The sequence below is a fragment of the Podarcis muralis genome, chromosome 1 (assembly GCF_964188315.1).
Source record: "Podarcis muralis chromosome 1, rPodMur119.hap1.1, whole genome shotgun sequence".
NCBI classification, from domain to species: domain Eukaryota; kingdom Metazoa; phylum Chordata; class Lepidosauria; order Squamata; family Lacertidae; genus Podarcis; species Podarcis muralis.
In genome coordinates this window covers 31,801,268-31,820,484 of record NC_135655.1, presented here as the reverse complement: position 1 = coordinate 31,820,484, position 19,217 = coordinate 31,801,268, and the positions used below count along the sequence as shown (strand labels likewise).

Here is a 19,217-nt window from a genome sequence, read left to right as displayed (position 1 = left end):
CAAGAAACCCCTGGGTTTCCTGGAAGAACACGGCACAAAAGCTATTGCAGCAGGGGAACTACATCTGCCGGTGTCTTTAATGTTTGTTTTGGAAAAGCAAGTGCAGGAGTATAAGGAATAAACTGGACTAGGGGCCTCCTTTTCCTTTTATCATGAACTGGCACACTGCAATCTACATGTTACATACCCCAGTGCATGCTGTACTTCACAAGCAGATTATTTTTTCCCCGTAATCCTGTGACCCCGTATCTATTGCAGAGTAGTTACTAGAAGAGGAATGCAACACAGTGTGAGCCAACACAGTCGAGTCTGGATAAACTGTGGCCATGCATACAAGTAAAAGCCATAACTGGCTTCAGTACAGGAGGAGATTCAGTTTAGCATGAAGGTTATTCCAGTTGGACATTCCTAAACCCCACCCCCTACTCCTCCCTTCAAAGAGATTGAATTTCCTTTGCATATTTTCTTTGGAAGAGGAGCAGTAGATGTGTGGTTGGTTGTTTCTTTTTCAGGAAGAGAGTGGAACGCTCTGTTGAGCTCTCTTTCTCAACGTGGATTTACAGTTTGGTGACCGAGGAGCGAATGAGCCTACATCTCTCAGTGGGAGGGAAAAGACGCCACGTTTTCCAAACCTAGGATTTATGCTTAGAGAAGAAGAAGCTTGGCTTGGCTGAGGGACAGGGGGTTTCTCTTGTACCCCGGGATCATGGCCTGGCTGTTTGCTAGAAATTGTTTTGCAGAAATTGCCCCTGGAGGCAAATTGTCCTCTTACATATTCAGAGCATGGAGCAAAGGGGCTCTAACTGCATACATGCCAGAGGCCACCTCTTTTCCTGGACCAAAGGACCACCATGCGTTGTACCAGGTATCTGTGGAACAAACAGATGCATTCTGGGGAGCACTAGGGAGAAGCCGGCTTCTGTGGATCAATCCTTTTCATTCTGTCAGTAACTGTAACCTGCAGCAGGGCCACCTGACCTGGTTCCTCGGAGGGCAGCTGAATGTAGCAGGTACTGCTGTTCTTTTTCTTCTTCTGCCTGTAGGGGGGAAATTCTAACTTCCGTAGACTGGATCCTTTTTTTTATTATCCAGTATAAACACGCTATAGATGCAGGTGGCGCTGTGAGTTAAACCACAGAGCCTAGGACTTGCCTATCAGAAGGTCGGCGGTTCAAATCCCCGCGACGGGGTGAGCTCCCGTTGCTTGGTCCCTGCTCCTGCCAACCTAGCAGTTCAAAAGTATGTCAAAGTGCAAGTAGATAAATAGGTACCGCTCCGGCGGGAAGGTAAACGGCGTTTCTGTGTGCTTCTCTGGTTCGCCAGAAGCGGCTTAGTCATGCTGGCCACATGACCCGGAAGCTGTCTGCAGAGAAACGCCGGCTCCCTCGGCCTATAGAGCAAGATGAGCGCTGCAACCCCAGAGTTGGTCACGACCGGACCTAATGGTCAGGGGTCCCTTTACCTTTACCTATAAACATTCCATTCAAGGTGGCAAAATACTTGAAGGAAGCTGGTGTGGGGCATTGCGTGGAGCTGTGATGTGCATTCGAATACCTCCTCAACCTTGAAGCTCATGCTGGGTAGCCATGGACTAGCTAACATTTCTCAGACTGGCTTACCGCACAGGGTTTTTGTGAGAAGAGAATGGGGGAAGCTATCCATGCTGTCCTGGCCTCTTTGGGGAAAGTATTGTTGTTGTTTAGTCATTTAGTCGTGTCCGACTCTTCGTGACCCCATGGACCAGAGCACGCCAGGCACTCCTGTCTTCCACTGCCTCCTATCCTGACTGACAATGGTCTCCCAGGTCCTAGTCCAGCACTCTATACCACCAGTGGCGTAGCGTGGGTTGTCAGCACCCGGGGCAAGGCAAGTAATTTGCGCCCCCTAACCCGTGGATTTGCGCCCCCTAACCCGTGGATTTGCGCCCCCTAACCTGTGGATTTGCCCTAACCCCAGATGTTGCGCCCGGTGCGGCCCGCCCCCCCTGCACCCCCCACGCTACGCCACTGTATACCACACTGGCTCTGTTGAAGGGTAGAATATATATATATTTAAAATAACTAAGAAAAAGGAGATTGTAAAGTGGTAGAAATGGAGACTTTGTGAGCAGTAACCCACACCACAATTGACATAAACTGTGGAACGCTATCTATGATTTGCTGAGCACCAAATTGTCTCACATTGTACCAAATAGCTGATTATTCAGCTGTGTTCATTGCCTTAATAACTGCTGTAGAGAGACTGGGGATTAAGAAATGAATCTGAGTGTCTAGTAAACAGAAGCGTATTTGAAATGTAATGGCCTGGTGGCATTGAACCTTACTTTCCTCTACAATTTCAGATGGGCAAAATGAGCAACTGATGTAGTATGAGTTGTGAAACGAAATAATACAAGCTGTACAGCTAATCTATTACAGGATGTACAATCTACAAAGGTTGTGCAACTGATGTGTTTTGGGCTGTGCAAATAATTAACTTGGGATGTACAACTTTGACTTCTGCATATTGATAATAGGTTGTGCAATTGACCTTAGGCAGTGTAGTTGACACAGGGCAAGTGCTACCTGCACAATCTACTGTAGAATTTGTTACAAATCAGCTGCAAAATTGTCACTCAGCAATCTGATGATGGCCAGTCTGTTCTTGTACATTTATGGACTACTTAATATCGATAATTCCAGTACTTTTATGTATTAATAATATTTATTACGCTTTTGTATATGCATGAAATCACTCAGAGTGCCTGGGGCAATAATGACACTATTATTATTATTATTATTATTATTATTATTATTATTATTATTAACTATCCACTTTCTCCATAACATGGGATAAACTGCAGACACCTGAGCCTGTCATTAATGAGCATCTTCTCTTTTAGTCAACTGTTTGGATAGACATGTCCACAAAGCCCCCAATAAAGTTGCCCTGATCTGGGAGAAAGATGAGCCTGGGCAAGAGGAACGGATTACATACAGGTAATTGCTTGCCTTTTTGCACACCCAGGCAAGGGAGGGGGAGCTGCATTTAAAAACTATACGGTTTTCTAATATGTGTGGACAGCATTCATCTGGAGAAAATGCCACAATGCAGTCAGTTTATAGTCCCCATTCCATAATGTTAAGCACAGCCTGCAAGTTGCAGTGCTGTTCTGTGTCTTAATATCAGAGCTCAAATTTCAGTTTATAAAGTGATACTTTTGAGGGATGGGCAACCTGTGGCCCTCAGGGCCGTCTTAAGCATATCCGGTGCTGTGGTGCAAAGATCCCTTCTGTGCCCCCCCCTTTCCCAGAGTGGTCGACCTTTTCCCAAGCCTCTGCGGGGATCACTCTCCTCCCGCGGAGGCTTGGGAGGCAAGCTGCATGCCCACCAGCCATATGGTTGATGGGGTACAGCTGGTGGGCGTGCAAGGAAAGGGGAGGCCGCTGGCAAAGCTGCACAGCTCCTCCACTCACTGGGTCACCCCTGAGAAGCCGGCGCCCTGGCGCAACGCGCCACTAAGCCCAATAGGAAAGACGGCTTTGGTGGCCCTCCAGATGTTGCTAGACTCCAGCTGCCATCAGAGCAGGGCTACTCCAGTGTGGTGTAGTGGTTAAGAGCGGTAGACTCATAATCTGGTGAATCGGGTTCACTTCCCCGCTCCTCCACATGCAGCTGCTGGGTGACCTTGGGCTAGTCACACTTCTTTGAAGTCTCTCAGCCCCACTCACCTCACAGAGTATTTGTTGTGGGGGAGGAAGGGAAAGGAGAATTTTAGCCGCTTTGAGACTCCTTTGGGTAGTGATATCAAATCCAAACGCTTCTTCTTCTTCTTCTGTTTTATACCAAGAAAAAAAAGTTCCCTCTAGCCTAGTATGGCATTAGCCTTCCAGATCTTTCTTATTCCTCTTACTTTTGATGGAAGATGCAAGGGAGTCACTGCTAAAGCTCATAAATGTGGTGCTCTGTAGTTATTGTCCTTAACATGATTCAGAAGAGACTGGTGGGTTTGTTTGTTTTTTGGTTTTTTAAAAAGAGGGTATCTAAACAACCAGGTGTTTTCTTTGGACAGAGAATTGCTAGAGATGACATGCCGCCTTGGGAACACCTTGAAGCGACATGGAGTGAAGAAAGGTGACCGAGTCACCATTTACATGCCCCCGTGTCCGATGGCTGTGGCAAGTATGTTAGCCTGCGCCCGAATTGGAGCAATACACACAGTGGTATTTGCTGGATTCAGTTCCGTTGCATTGGCTGACAGGATCCATGACGGTAAGAGCCTCCTTCGCTGAGGACTGTACATGTCCTTTTCTTCATTTTTCTTTTACTAACTTTATATACAGCCTCAGGGATCAACTGAGCATGCAGAAATAGTGATTTATATGCAAATATTTCTGCCGTTAATGTTCTCCTACCAAAAGTCCTTATGTATTAGAGCACTCCGTCCTCCAGTCTTGATGCAAAGAAAAGTATGGAAAGGGGTGTCTTAAAAAAAATAAAAAATCATTTTAATCATGATGCTCTTTCCCTCCCTTCTCCTGCGTTGAATCTCCCAACCCAAGCCTGATCCCAACAGCACTGCAGAGCGCATGGCAGGCTGTGGAATTACTTTATAACAAAGCACATTTGTGAAAACAAAACAAAATTCCTTCCAGTAGCACCTTAAAGACCAACTAAGTTAGTTCTTGGTATGAGCTTTCGTGTGCATGCACACTTCTTCATTTTGTTTTGTTTTGACTATGGCAGACCAACACGGCTACCCATCTGTAACTGGAACTATGGAAGGCACCACATTTGTGAAGGAATCCCTACCTGCATCAGGAAGGGATTTTCTAGAGGAAGGAATTCACCCCCTATATATGAAGTACTTGAGCTGGGAAGAAAGTGTAAAAAAGAAGAAGTAAAGGACCCCTGGACAGCTAAGTCCAGTCAAAGGCGACTATGGGGTTGTGGTGCTTATCTTACTTTGAGGCCAAGGGAGCCAGCATTTGTCCACTGACAGCTTTCTGGGTCATGTGACCAGCATGACTAAACCACTTCCGGTGCAATGGAACACCATTGAAACTAGAGTCCGCGGAAATGCCATTTACCTTCCCGCCGCAGCGGTACCTATTTATCTACTTGCACTGGCGTGCTTTCAAACTGCTAGATTGGCAGGACCTGGAACAGAGCAATAGGAGCGCAACCCCTTGCAGGGATTCGAACCACCGACCTTCTGATTGACAAGCCCAAGAGGCTCCATGGTTATATCACAGTGCCACCCACGTCCCATGCAGGGGGAAAGGGTACAGTATGTTGCATCTGTACTGTTTTCTTTCATCTTCTCCAGCTCAGTCTGAAACAGTGATCACAGTGAACCAAGGCTTGCGAGGGGGCAAGTTGGTTGAGCTAAAGCAGACAGTGGACGAGGCTCTCGAATTGTGTCCAAAGGTGAAGCGGGTTTTTGTTTCAAGGAGGACTGATAAGAAGGTGCCCATGTCAGGCCTGGATCTACTGCTGGAGGAGGTGAGAACCAATACCCTACTCATAGGCTGTATTTGAACATCATTGGTGGTCCCAGAAGCCATAGTTTATGTATGCCATAAGCTATAGATAAGCACTGGGGCCGCCTGCTCCTCTCATGCCTCTCTTCTCCTCCTCCTTCCCGCCAGCACATAACAGCATGGCGGGAGTGTCATTCACATTAAAATAACATTTGAAATACATACGTATTAGGATTTCAGTAACAGTGAAAACTAGAACAGTAGAATATGTAATAGAAAACCGGCATAAATTGAAAGACTGAAACGTTTAAGGTCCATTTAAGAATAATAAGGAAGGGAGCCAGGTAAACCTGCTATGGAAGAGCATTCTGTGAGGATGGGACCAGCACACAAAAGGCCCTGCCTCTCATGAGCTCATATATCCTACTGGCAGACATATGACTGATGGTTCCTACATATAATACATTTCTGAAGCTGCTGCCAAACATCGGGGGGGGGGCACTATTTAAGCCTTCTTATATCCATTACTGAGATGTTATTGAGGAAGATGCAGAGGAATCTTTAGGAATCTGCATTAGGATCATCAACTTTTTTTTTTTTAAAAAGGTGCCGATAGCAGCTTCACCCTTTGGAGTGAGATTTTAGCAGTAAGGGGGGGGGTATTTAATCCTGCTTGCACAGTTACCTGATTAAAATTCCCCGCCCCCCAAAGAAAAGCTCCATTTGTTTCTACAGAAATAGAATAATAAGGTAGAAATGGTGTGGTAGTGTCAAACTAGACAAGATGCTAAATATGTAAGTTGCAATAACATCTGCTTTTAAAAGCATATAGAAGACATGGGGTCTCTTTTCATCATTTTTATGGGGATGGGCCATAGCTTAGTGGCAGAGCATCTGGCCAGTTAGTGTGTAGACAATGGCCCAATGGTCTGACTAAATAAGGTAGCTTTCTATGTTTCTACCCATATCAGTAGGAGCGATGGAGGCTATACTTGTGGAGCTAATATACTGCCAAGCTTCTTTCTTCAGCCATGAGAATTTGAGATGTGCTTAAAAAAACCCAAAAGCTTGGGGAAGTGGGGATGTGTATGTGGAAAAGGTGGGCCCAGTCCCACTAAGCTTCCTTATTAATTTGGCCCTTGGTGCAGGGGGAAGTGAAGGAGGCCTGGGGACTGTGAAGAGAGCCTACTGAGAGAGCTTCTCTGCTTCCTGTGACAGGAGATGATGAAGGAGGACGTGACCTGTGAGCCTGCTGCCTTGGAGAGTGAAGATTTACTGTTCCTCCTCTACACTTCAGGAAGTACTGGGAAACCCAAAGGACTGGTCCACACCCAGGCAGGTTATTTGCTGTACGCTGCCATCACGCACAAGGTAAGTACCCACAAACGTACAGAGCAGAGATATCCCATAACTTCACAGAGGACAATTAAACCCTGCTAACCTGCCATGTCATATTTCCTTCTATGCATCTGCTACCGGAGAGCCGCGCAGGAGCTGCCGGCTATAATTTACTCCTCTCTAAGGGAGAATCTGGCTGGTCACAGGCTCGACAGCAACTAAGGTGACAGCAGACCCAAAGCCAGGCACAGCGAGCAGCCTCAATTAAAACTGGTGTCTCACCACGATGAATGCTGTGTAGACGCTTCGGGGAACGTGTTTATTTGGCTTACAGAGCTCAAATCAATTTCAGTACAGATGCAGACTGGGAAAGAGCTATGCTTAAAAGGCTTCTTGGATGATGAAAGTCTTCAGTAGGTGCCAAAAAGGCAACAGAGACATTACCTGTCTAATGTTTTAGGGGATGGATTTTCAAAGGGTAGGTGCCATAACACTAATGGAATACCACCTGGTGGAATGCTCTGTCCCATGAGACTAGGGCCCTACAGGATTTAACCTCCTTCCGTCGGGCCTGTAAGACAGAGCTATTCTGCTTGGCCTTTAATTTGAATTCAGCCTGATCTTTTATTTCCCTTCCTTCCCCCTCAGAAAAATGGCTCATAGGGAAAGGGTTAAGCATTCATCCGGTGTTCAAACCTACATTTTCCTGGAAAGGAAAAACAAAAGAAAAGTTGGAATATTGGTCACAGAGCTTCCAAATGCCTTTGAAAACCACAAGATCGGATTGCAGTGGATTTCTGCTTTTTTCTCCCTGCTGGAAGCAGCGCTCTTGGTGGTGTCTTCATAACGAAGCAACCCAGAGAATGGCGAGTTTCCATTGCAAACATGCTGACCCACACTCCTCAAATCTGCTCCTCTGGAATCCTCATCTGTCACCAGGAGGATGACATTGCTACAGCAACCCCAATAACAATAAGCTCAGAGAGTGGGGAGGGGAGAGGGCACAGGGTATTGTTTTACATAACAGCTGCAGAAGCAACAGCCAAAAAACTTAGAGAGGATGCATTTGATAATGATCTGGTTTAAAAGAAGGCAGGAAGTGAAACAACAAGAAATGGACCCCAATAAAAATAAGTTTTGCCAAGTGGATCATCAGCCATGCAGTCCAGTTGTTGCTGAATTTGCTATAACTCTATTTTGCTCCAGGGCAGTATTAAAAAGTCAGCCACATTTATAGCCAGGAGACTGAGCAACAGAAATTGCAACAAGCTCTGAAATGATGATTGTTGGTTACAGCAAGGAACAATCAGGAGCACGATGTTAAGGTTGCAGTCACCTCTCTAGATGCCCCATGCCTGTCACATATGATGTCAGACATGGGGCAGGTGAGTGTGGTTTGGGGGAAATGGCCTCATGAGCCAGTTTGGGACCTATGCCAGGCCTAATTAGGCTCAAAGACAGTGTTGTCCAACCCTGCTGTTGATAGAGCTGGTTTGCTGTGGCAAGCCATGCATACCCATCGTTTGTTCAGCAGAGGAAGCAAGAATGTCTCCTCCAGGCCTGGAGAGCATTTCTTGAATTTCTAATTGTAATTACAAGCTATGCAAAGGATGGAAGGACTTGGTCGGATCATTTTAAAGCAACGAGGGTGTTACTACTCTGGATAAAACAAGCATGGCCAGCAGGCTAAGCCACTTTTGCCACTACTGAGACCGATAATTGCTATGAACACCACTGCACCCAAAAATTTGGTTTTTCCATTTTGTTGTTCTATGGCATTGCTTCCCACTGGACTTGTTCATACAATGCTTTTTAAAAAGAAGTATCTGTCTCTTGGCACCAAAGTTTGTTTTACTCTAAACATGTCTGGCAAGAGTTATTAAAGGGAAGAAAAACAGGAAGTATGAACGTTGGCAAGTTTTCCAGCACGGAAACAGTACCCCAGCTATAGATAACTTTTACCCAACAGATGTTATGTAAACTCGTTGGGTGGGGAGGAAGTTGTTCTCATTTCTTACATCGCTTGCTTTCCTGCAGTATGTGTTTGACTACCATGATGGAGATGTCTTTGGCTGCATTGCAGACATTGGCTGGATCACAGGGCACAGCTATGTGGTATATGGCCCTTTGTGCAACGGAGGAACCACAGTCCTTTTTGAGAGCACTCCAGTGTACCCTAATCCAGGTAAAAAACAAAACAAAACAGTAGACACAATGAATGGCTGTGGACAAGGCTGTTAATGTATGGAAGGGATGGCCAGCTGTTGCCTTAAAGTGAAGTTGCCTTTGTAAAACCCCGCTTCTTAGCTCTACCCTTGCCAATAAATACATTAATCAAAGTGCTGTAAACATTTTTGCTCTGTTTCATTCCTAAGAAAAAGGAGCAATGAGTCACTCTGCATACATACCTGTATACTACCACAGGTTGCATCCCATCTTCCTTCCCTCACCAACCTTGCTTGCCCTCCAAGCCTCACCCCATTGCCAACGTTTCCCCCTCCCTTTACATTTGGACAATCTGCTCCCTTTACAACAACACTCCAAAAAAGCCCTCTGTGGCTCACCTGGGCCACTTGCCTGGGCACCTGCATCTCTGTCCTCCTGTTTCCTCTTCTTCACCAGATTCCTCCTTGCCTCACCTGAGTAGCCTGTCTGCTCACCTGCCCATGTGTCCACCCATCCATGGGAGTGCTCTATTTTTAAACTAAATGAATAAAAGCTTCTGTGGTATTTTTTTTAGATTTTTTTTTAGGTGGGCCACAGTTAACAGTTGTAGTGGTCAGTAAAACAAAAATGGAACAATTTATTTTAATTAATTGGGGGGGCATGGAAGACCAAAAAAGCCCTTTGGTATCACAGTGAGGGACCTAGATAGGGAGAACTAGATGGTGGGGGCCGGATGCAGCCCATGGATCATGGATTAGAAGATAAAGAAGAGGTTGTCAAGTGGAAGGGAGGCCAATTGGCCTGTTTAGAATTATGCTCGTTCATGTAAAGTTGGGCTTCACATGCTTGAAAAATACAACAAAGCATGGCTAATTCAACACAGGGAATAATGACCACTTCCTGAGGTAACTGGTTTCATCTTTTTATTTCAGGACGTTACTGGGAAACTGTGGAGAGGTTAAAGATAAATCAGTTCTATGGAGCCCCTACAGCTATTCGCCTACTGCTTAGATACGGGGATGATTGGGTAAAGAAATATGACAGATCTTCCCTCAAAATCCTTGGATCAGGTAGCTATTGCACTGGATCTTTGCACTCCTATTCATGGCAAAGCCACATAAAAGAATAACCAAGTTTACATATTTGGTCCAATATTTCGCAGGAGGTGAATTGATGGAATCTGTGGTGCCATCAGGTCAAGACTTTGGGGCAGAAGTCCAAGGCAGACTTGAGTAGGAGGGCCCCCAAACACATTGGAGCTGGCTTATCACACTTTGAAGTACCTGCAGTAATCCCCATGGCCATCTAAAGAGCTCCTCACCCAAGACTATTCGAGTCCAGAGCCTAAAATTACACAACAGCTCTGCTGGGTGGAATGTGGAAATGATCAGACAGATCCAAATATATTTATATACTACAGTGGTACCTCGGGTTACAGACGCTTCAGGTTACAGACATTTCAGGTTACAGACTCCGCTAACCCAGAAATAGTACCTCGGGTTAAGAACTTTGCTTCAGGATGAGAACAGAAATTGCGTGGCGGCAGCGGGAGGCCCCATTAGCTAAAGTGCTACCTCAGGTTAAGAACAGTTTCAGGTTAAGAACGGACCTCCGGAACGAATTGAGTTCTTAACCCGCGGTACCACTGTACTACTGCTTCATACAGAATATATAAGGGAATGCAAAGAGGACTGGCTGACAAGAGATTTACCGTATTTTTCGCCCTATAGGACGCACCGTCCCATAAGGCGCACCTAGCTTTTTTGGGGGGAAATAAAGGGGGAAAAATTATTTTCCCCCCAGGCGCAGGGCTGGGGTGGGGGAAGCCCGAGCTTCCCCCGACCCCAGCCCCCAGAACAGGCAACTCTCCGCAAGCCGTGGGAGCCCGGCGCCGGGCTCCCGCGCCTTGCGGATAGCTGCGCGAAGCCTGGGCGTGCTGAACTCAGCACGCCCAGCCTTCGGCATGCAGGCAACTCTCCGCAAGCCATGGGAGCCCGGCGCGGGCTCCCACGGCTTGCGGAGATCTGTGCGAAGCCTGCATTTGCCCCATAGGATGCACACACATTTCCCCTTCATTTTTGGAGGGGAAAAAGTGCGTCCTGTGGGGCGAAAAATATGGTAATTTATTCCATTGGACAGGGTGTTAAGCTTGCAGGCGCTTCTTTCTTACAAGCTGTTTGCTTCTTTTCTTCCTCTTGCAGTGGGAGAACCTATCAACACAGAAGCATGGGAGTGGTACTTCAAAGTGGTCGGAGATGGACGGTGCCCTGTAGTTGATACCTGGTGGCAGACAGGTAGGAAGACTATCATTTTACACAACTTGTTAAGTAGGATCTGAAGAGAACCCGTGCAGTTTTGGTTATTTGCACATAGGGATGCATTCAATCAATCAATCAAGAAACTTGTCCCACAAAAGAAAAATGGATACAAAAACTTATGGAATATGCAGAAATGGCAAAACTTACTGGAAAAAATAAGAAACCAAGATAGCAAACATTTTATAAAAGGATGGAAATGGTTTATTGAATATTTACAAACAAATTGTAAAGAGATATGAACAGTGGCAGGATTATTGTAATAGCCTGCAGAGTATATATTTAAAGTAGATGAATAAATGAACAAATTAACTTAATTTGGATATGAAAAAAATATTAAAAATAAATTTAAGGAACTGCAGAAAGAGGGGGAAGGAAGTCAAGTTTTGAAATGTTAAAATAACTGTAAAATTATTGAAATGTATAAACCTGAAATTCATTCATAAATGAAAGAAAGAAAGAAAGAAAGAAAGAAAGAAAGAAAGAAAGAAAGAAAGAAAGAAACTTGTCTTCTCCCCATGCTCCTTATGAAGACCAGTGGCTCAGGCCTTTCTTGACATTCTTAGCACAGGAGAAGCATATATGCCTTTTACATACAAAGAAGTGGAGATCATACAAAGTAGAAATGTTTTCTTGTTAGCAATTCTCTTACTGACCAGATTTCAAGGGTGTTGAAGTTTTGTTTTGTTTTGTTTAGAAACTGGAGGCATCTGTATTGCTCCTCGACCTTCAAACCCAGGTGATGAGATCCTTCCAGCCATGGCCATGAGACCATTCTTTGGCATCAAACCTTCCCTTTTGGATGACAAAGTAAATTTTAATCCTATATCTATCTATCTATCTATCTATCTATCTATCTATCTATCTATCTATCTATATCTATCTATCTATCATCATCATCATCCACTTTTATGTAAATTCTCAGTCATGTAAACAGCAATCAATATTAAAAACTAAAAGACACACATTAGTAAGAATCTCAGTCTAATGTGGCTTGTGGGTCAAGATTTTTGGAAGGATCAAGCAGAATTTGAGATCAGGAATCTACCATCAAGTTTTTCATCCCTACAGATTTTCCTACTTGGAGAGTTGCTCTGCACAATCTCTCCTCCCGATTTTTTGCATCCTTTTGGGGATTTAGGATGGTCTACTCTCTGATCATTTATGCCAAGGCAGTTTCTGTATTATTTGTCACAATCATGGCCACTGAACAGAAGCTAGGGTTGAACTGAAGAGGAAACAGATGTGGCTAATTTGAATCAATGACTCAATGAACTAGCAAAGGCTCAAGAATTTTAAAATATTAGACAATTACCACGGACGCGGGTGGTGCTGTGGGTTAAACCACAAAGCCTAGGACTTGCCGGTCAGAAGGTCGGCGGTTCAAATCCCTGTGACGGGGTGAGCTCCTGTTGCTCAGTCCCTGCTCCTGCCAACCTAGCAGTTTGAAAGCATGTCAAAGTGTTGTTGTTTAGTCGTTTAGTCGTGTCCGACTCTTCGTGACCCCATGGACCAGAGCACGCCAGGCACCTCTGTCCTCCACTACCTCCCGCACCTCCCGCAAAGTACAAGTAGATAAATAGGTACCACTCCGGCGGGAAGGTAAACGGCGTTTCCGTGTGCTCCTCTGGTTCGCCAGAAGCGGATTAGTCATGCTGGCCACATGACCCGGAAGCTGTACGCCGGCTTCCTCGGCCAATAAAGCGAGATGAGTGCCGCAACCCCAGAGTCGGCCACAACTGGACCTAATGGTCAGGGGTCCCTTTACCTTTACCTTACCACGGAATAAGAGAAATCGGTAACTAGGCTCCACTGCCAAAGAAGATTCACACACTGCAACGAGAAAACCCAAATCTTGTTATAAGAAGTATATTTTTGTGGAGGTGTTGCTAGATGTTTGTCCACAGACACAGAAGCTTGCTTTTAAAACAACCCCCCCCCCCCCCCGAAATGCTGAATTACAAGCTACTTCCTTGGTTGCACAGCATGAGCTAGATGTGCAGAATACACTACATTGTAATTCATTTATTTATTTTTTAAGAGAACCCCATATTTCTTGTTTTCAAGGGCAAACTCTTAACACAGAATGAAGTCTCTGGAGCACTTTGCATTTCTCAGGCATGGCCAGGCATGGCCAGGACCATTTTCAATGACCACCAGAGGTTCGTGGAGACCTACCTGAAGCCTTACCCAGGTACAGAATTGTAGAGAGGGAAAGGGGAAAGGAGAGCAGTGAAGGGTTATTGCCATGGGTTCGAAGAAAGGGTTCTTTAGGGCATATGTATTCAAGAGGTTTGTGGAACCAGAGAAAACTGGGGTACAACATCTTAGTCAAACTAAGGACACAACATCATTCATGTTATGTACTGAAGTTCTCACCCTGGGCCAGCAGGGGGATACTGTAGATAGTTATGCAAATAAGGGATCGAAAGTGACGTTCAGTGATTGGATAGTTTTAGAAAATTGTTACAGTTACGTTGTACTGGAGCTCTATATAAGCAGGCTGACTGAACCCTTCAGTTCAGTTCTGTTCTGGCCTCTGAATAAACGAGCTGTTTGAAGAATCGCTGTGTCGTCTGATATGTTCACCCGCAACTTAACAATTCACCCAATCAGCAATTGCCTGAACAAGTTTTTAGAAGTAAATAGCAGGTACTTGGGGCCTGATCTGGATCCTGGCAGGGGTAGAGGGCCTCTTGCTGTCCCCTTGTGAAAGCGGATGAGTGGAGAACATACTGAACATGTACCTGTAGCTGCACATTGCAACAGAAGATCTGTTATGAAGAACAAGCTGTCTTTCAGTGAAGCTCCTCTCCCCATGGAAGAACCCCTAGTTTAAAATCTATTGCCTTCAGCACGTTAGAAGTGAAAATGTTGTCTTGTTTTGATCCTCCTAGGATATTTTTTCACTGGGGATGGAGCGTATCGGACAAGCAAGGGATACTACCAGTTGACAGGCCGCCTGGATGATGTCATCAACATCAGTGGGCACAGGCTGGGCACGGCTGAGATAGAAGACGTTGTGGTAAGAAATTGTGTCATGTCTATAGAGAGTTTACACAGAAGAAGCAGTTGTCACAGTAGTCTCTGCCATGTCTTAGCAGCAGCCTACGAAAATGGGCATGTGCTGCAAGTTGGCAGCTGCCACCAGCTGCTGCAGGACTGATGCCTGCAAGTTGTATGATGACTTGCCACTCCTTTTACTTTGCCAATGGTCCTCCAGCATTGATTCTGAGCAAGGCAGGGAGGGGATGACAGTAATTGAAGAAGGCAAAACAAATTTGATAACCAGAAGGATGTAAATGAATGTCTCCATTTTTATTTATTTGGTAAACTAAACAGTGAATCCCAGTTGCAGAATCTGTGATTTCTACTCACAGAATTCAGCAGGTACTGGATTCTCAAATGCCTCAACTAATAATTTACTGAAGTCACCTCAGGGAGACTTTAGTGTTCTGCTAAAATGGGCTTAGAAGAAAAGGTCCTGAACTACAAGACTTCAGAAGAGATGTCACAGCATTGTTAGTTACCAAAGTATACCCATGATTGCTTCTCTTCTCACAGTTGGACCACCTTGATTTTCTGAAGATGTCATCTCACACAGTACATCATTCCCTGGTAGCATTCTTTGCTTGAGAGCATCTTCAGCTTAATATTCTTTCTGACTTACCCTATATTTTTGTCCTATAGCATAAACATTCAGAGGTGGTACTTGGTCCCTTTTTACAACTGGTGTATCTTATCCGTATTAACAGTGATAAATAGTAAAGTGGGGACTGGGCCTATCACAGCCTTTTACCCTGTCAGGAGCAAGGCCAGAGCTCAGGGATGGTGGGAGTTGTAGTCCAACAACATCTGGGGACCCACAGGTTGAGAACTGCTGCTTTAAGTGAATCTTACCACAGACCTGCCTGTGTTTCAGAATAAGCACGGGGCAGTGGCAGAATCAGCTGTGATTGGATTTCCTCACAAGATCAAAGGAGAAGGTGAGAAATTCAAGTCTAGCTGCTATTGCTTACACCCCCTTGAGTGGCTCTCCAGTGGGATTTTTCTTTTGCATGTTTACTGCATTATTGGGAAGGGTAAACGGGTGCAACCTAGCAGTTCGAAAGCACGTCAAAGTGCAAGTAGATAAATAGGTACCACTCCGGCGGGAAGGTAAACGGCGTTTCCTTGCATTGCTCTGGTTCGCCAGAAGCAGCTTAGTCATGCTGGCCACATGACCCGGAAGCTGTACGCCGGCTCCCTTGGCCAATAAAGCGAGATGAGCACCGCAACCCCAGAGTCGGCCATGACTGGACCTAATGGTCAGGGGTCCCTTTACCTTTACCTAAACAGGAGCAAAGAGAAGGATTCACTCACAGCATTCACACAGGAACTTCTAATGGTAGCTGGAGTGAGTGCCTGCTTAAATCTATTCCTGGGGTTCCAAGCCTTTGGGGAAAGGGGCCCGACTGGTCTGTGAACATTCAAGCATTCCGTGGCATGGCTGTGGATTTGTGGTGTAAGATGGGTGACAGCAGACCATTGTATCAAAAATTCATACAGCTCTTCAGTCGCAATTTATATTGCTGTTCTTATTTCTTATACTGTATTTTACTGTACTGCAGCTTGAATTCTATATGGAATTCAAGTTGCAAAACAACACAACTTATAATAAATAAAAGCAATTGAAAATCACACAGCTTCTAGCACCGCACATTACAATTGCTGCACAGGCAGGAAAAAAAGGGGGGGGGAGTGGTCCTCCAAGGCCCTACTTAATTTTCAAGTGGTCCGTGGGAAAAAAAGTTTGGGAACCACTGATCCAGTTTATTCAAGCCTTGACAGGGAGAAGTGACAGAGACCAGCTGTTGAAAAGATGTGCTGTGGGCCAGGGAAGGATGGCGAGAACAGAGGAAAAGAATGTACAGTAGCCCAAAGCTCCCAGACTTCTACCTGCATGTCTGCAGAGGCCTATTTTATTATACAGAGCACATAAGATCTTGCAACACAAGCCTGAACTGTTTTTTAACAGCACAAAATAATAAATATAAATAAATAAATAAATAAATAAATAAGGAAGATAATTACACCCCTCTCTTCTTTTTATTATTTATCTATGTATTCATTCATTTTTTTATTTTTATTATTTACAAGCAACTGCCCTCTTGTGCACGATCAGCGCCACATGCTCCTTCTAACACACATGACCAAAACGGCACTGAAAGGGGGTGGAATGGGGCAGGAATCTCTGCTTGTGTGCGTCTTGGTGATGCGCACAAGTGGCCTGGAACAGAAACCTTGCGTGAGTGGGAATTCCCCTGTATTAAATTTATAAACCGCCCTTCATCCGAAGATCTCAGCGTGGTTCACAAGACAAAATGCAAATGCATCACTCACAGTTGCGTGCATATATATATAATTTTAAATCGCATGGGACAAATCAACAAAAGAGACTGGGTCAGCAATTAAAACAAAGTCACAAAACCGAATAAAAGGGATTGCATATTGAAGCCTCCTTGCAGCATGCGTCTTACTTTGGCATGGAAGTAATTGCTGAAGCTCCCGGCCACGTGAATCCACATTGAAACTTCTTCCCCTGGAAACTGGAGTGTGGAGTTTATGACATTACCTTTGCTACATGAGCAGCAGCTGCTTGGCAGGAGGTGCCGTGCCACAAAAAGTAACACCCGAAGGGGCTCTTCGTTTCCATTTTACTGACACCAAGAGATGGCAGAGGGTTATGACAGGAGTAGAAGCGGCAGTCTGGTTTGGCAGGCACCTCTACGCTTGCTGATGACGCATCCTTCTCCTGGCTTCCTCTTTCCACAGGTGCCTATGCATTCATTGTGCTGAAGAAGAGCTCTAATCTCTCTCAAGAGAGCCTGGCCTCTGAGCTTCGAGGGCTCGTCTCAAAAGAAATTGCAAAGTATGCAGCACCAGAATATATTCAGGTAACAATCTGAGCGATTTTCCTCTTCCGCACATTTCCATCACTTTGCGGTATGTAGTGCTGCATGTTCAGGGAGGGATTTAAGGTGATCGTTCCATCAGGAAAGTTTTTAATGTGTGATATTTTAGTGTATTTTTGGTCTCTGTGGAAGCCACCCAGAGTGGCTGGGGAAACCCAGCCAGATGGGTGGGATACAAATAATAAATTATTATTATTATTATTATTATCAGCACACACATTTCAGCTTCCCAGGAGGAACATCTCCCCACTTCTCAGCACCCTGTGCAGAGTTTTTGGGGCTGCCCCGACCACCCAAGAGCCAATTTGGGTGTGCATGCGCAGTGGGGAGGTTGCACTAACGGAAGCCTTTGTGCAGGCTTCCACTAGTGGGACGAGTTAGTTGAATCCAGCTGAGGGCAGGATCTAAGGTGAGAAGCATACAAACCAGCTGTATAACCACTGCAGTAATATTTCTAAATATTTTTTAAAATGGGCTAAAGTATTCAGATCCTTCCATTCTCACTGTTGGTTTCCTCTAGTACAGCCACATTAAGGATCTTGTGGGTTCCAAGAGTGCCTTTAGGATGCATCCGTTCCCTTCCAACATGCCCTGCATGCATTTCATGTTATGAGAGCAAATACATGTGTGTAGACTGCCTTGAGCAAGTTTTACTACATAGACTTGAATTTATATCCCACCCTTCCTCCTAGGACCTTAGGGTGGCATGGATATTTATTGACTTCTCTCTCCCCCTTTTTAATTCTCACAACAACCTTGTCCTATGCTTAGGCTTGGAGATAGTGGCTGGCCAAGGATGGTTCATGGCCAAGTGGGGATTTGAATTTGGATCTTTCCATTATTAAGTCTGGCACTGCACTAGCCTGGGCTCACTCTGACACATAGCATGATAGCTCCTAAAAGCCTAATTTGCCTCAGTTCCAAATACAGTCGTATCTTGGAAGTTGAACAGAATCCGTCAGTTCGACTTCCAAAATGGAAGTCAGTTTGACTTCCAAAATGTTTGAAAACCGAATTGTGGCTTCTGATTGGCTGCAGGAAGCTCCTGCAGCCAGTCAGAAGCCATGGAAGCCCCACCAGACATTCGGATTCCAAAACAACGTTCATAAACCACAACAATACTTCCAGGTTTGCAGTGTTCAGGAACCAAAACGTCCGAGTTCCAGGGTGTTCAGGATTCAAGTTACGACTGTACTGCCTTCTATGAGCTGGCCAAATTGCTGTTGCTCTAAAGCTAGGATTCCTTTCGAAGGGCAATGAGCAAGATGAGGGTTGAGGGATTGCCATGAGGAACTAGTGGGAGGAGCATAGCTGCAGCAGAGTTCCAGACGCAAACATACGTGTGTGTGTGTGTGTGTGTGTGTGTGACTTCAAGTACATTTCACTTTCTCAGCTTAATGTCAGCAATGTACACGTCTCAGCCTTGCTCTAACCCTCGTTTTCTGGTTCAGGTCACTCAACGTCTGCCCAAGACTCGCTCAGGGAAGATTATGAGGCGAGTTTTGAAGAAGATTGTAGAAAACAAAGCAGATGAGCTGGGAGATCTGACAACCTTGGATGATCATGAGGCAGTGAAAGACATCATTGAGGGACACAAGCAGATTCAGAAGCAACAGCAGGGGTGGTAGCTCAAATGTTCTCTCAACAGCCTCAGAAAGAGAGTATATTGCAAGGAGCAGCGATTCCACATTCATTATCCCTTTCAGAAGAGGAAGGGGTTTATTCACTGTGAATTAAATAATTCTGAAGCAACCATCAAAAAAACATCATTTTCCAAGACGGGGAAAGATTGTGCTTATTAAGGCTGGACACAAAGTCTCTTCCCTCCCTCCCTCTGAAGGTCTTCCAGCTGTGTATGGATTCCAAGGCTTATATATTGTAGCAGAAAGCTGGGGGTTTTACTTTTTTTGCAGCCAAAGTCTGCAGAGAAGAATCTCCAAACCAAATAAACTTCAAGTTAAAAAGAAAATTCACACTGGAAC

General features: G+C 45.1%; 1 protein-coding gene across 2 annotated transcripts; it reads left to right on the top strand.

Moving 5' to 3' along the window:
• The first annotated feature begins 335 nt into the window (after positions 1–335).
• LOC114592008 (acetyl-coenzyme A synthetase 2-like, mitochondrial) lies at positions 336–19,208 on the top strand. 2 transcript variants are annotated; one of them, XM_028719815.2, is made up of 14 exons: positions 339–1,010; positions 2,882–2,978; positions 4,052–4,251; positions 5,309–5,484; positions 6,681–6,833; positions 8,838–8,985; positions 9,899–10,036; positions 11,168–11,260; positions 11,979–12,091; positions 13,349–13,475; positions 14,179–14,306; positions 15,204–15,267; positions 17,096–17,217; positions 18,687–19,208. In XM_028719815.2, the coding sequence occupies exons 1-14, from the start codon at positions 707–709 to the stop codon at positions 18,861–18,863; spliced, it is 2,040 nt and encodes a 679-aa protein (XP_028575648.2). In that variant the 5' UTR covers positions 339–706; the 3' UTR covers positions 18,864–19,208. The 2 variants fall into 2 exon arrangements, with proteins under 2 accessions (XP_077781759.1, XP_028575648.2); XM_077925633.1 differs by lacking the exon at positions 17,096–17,217 and having other exon boundaries at positions 336–1,010.
• Positions 19,209–19,217: the final 9 nt, after the last annotated feature.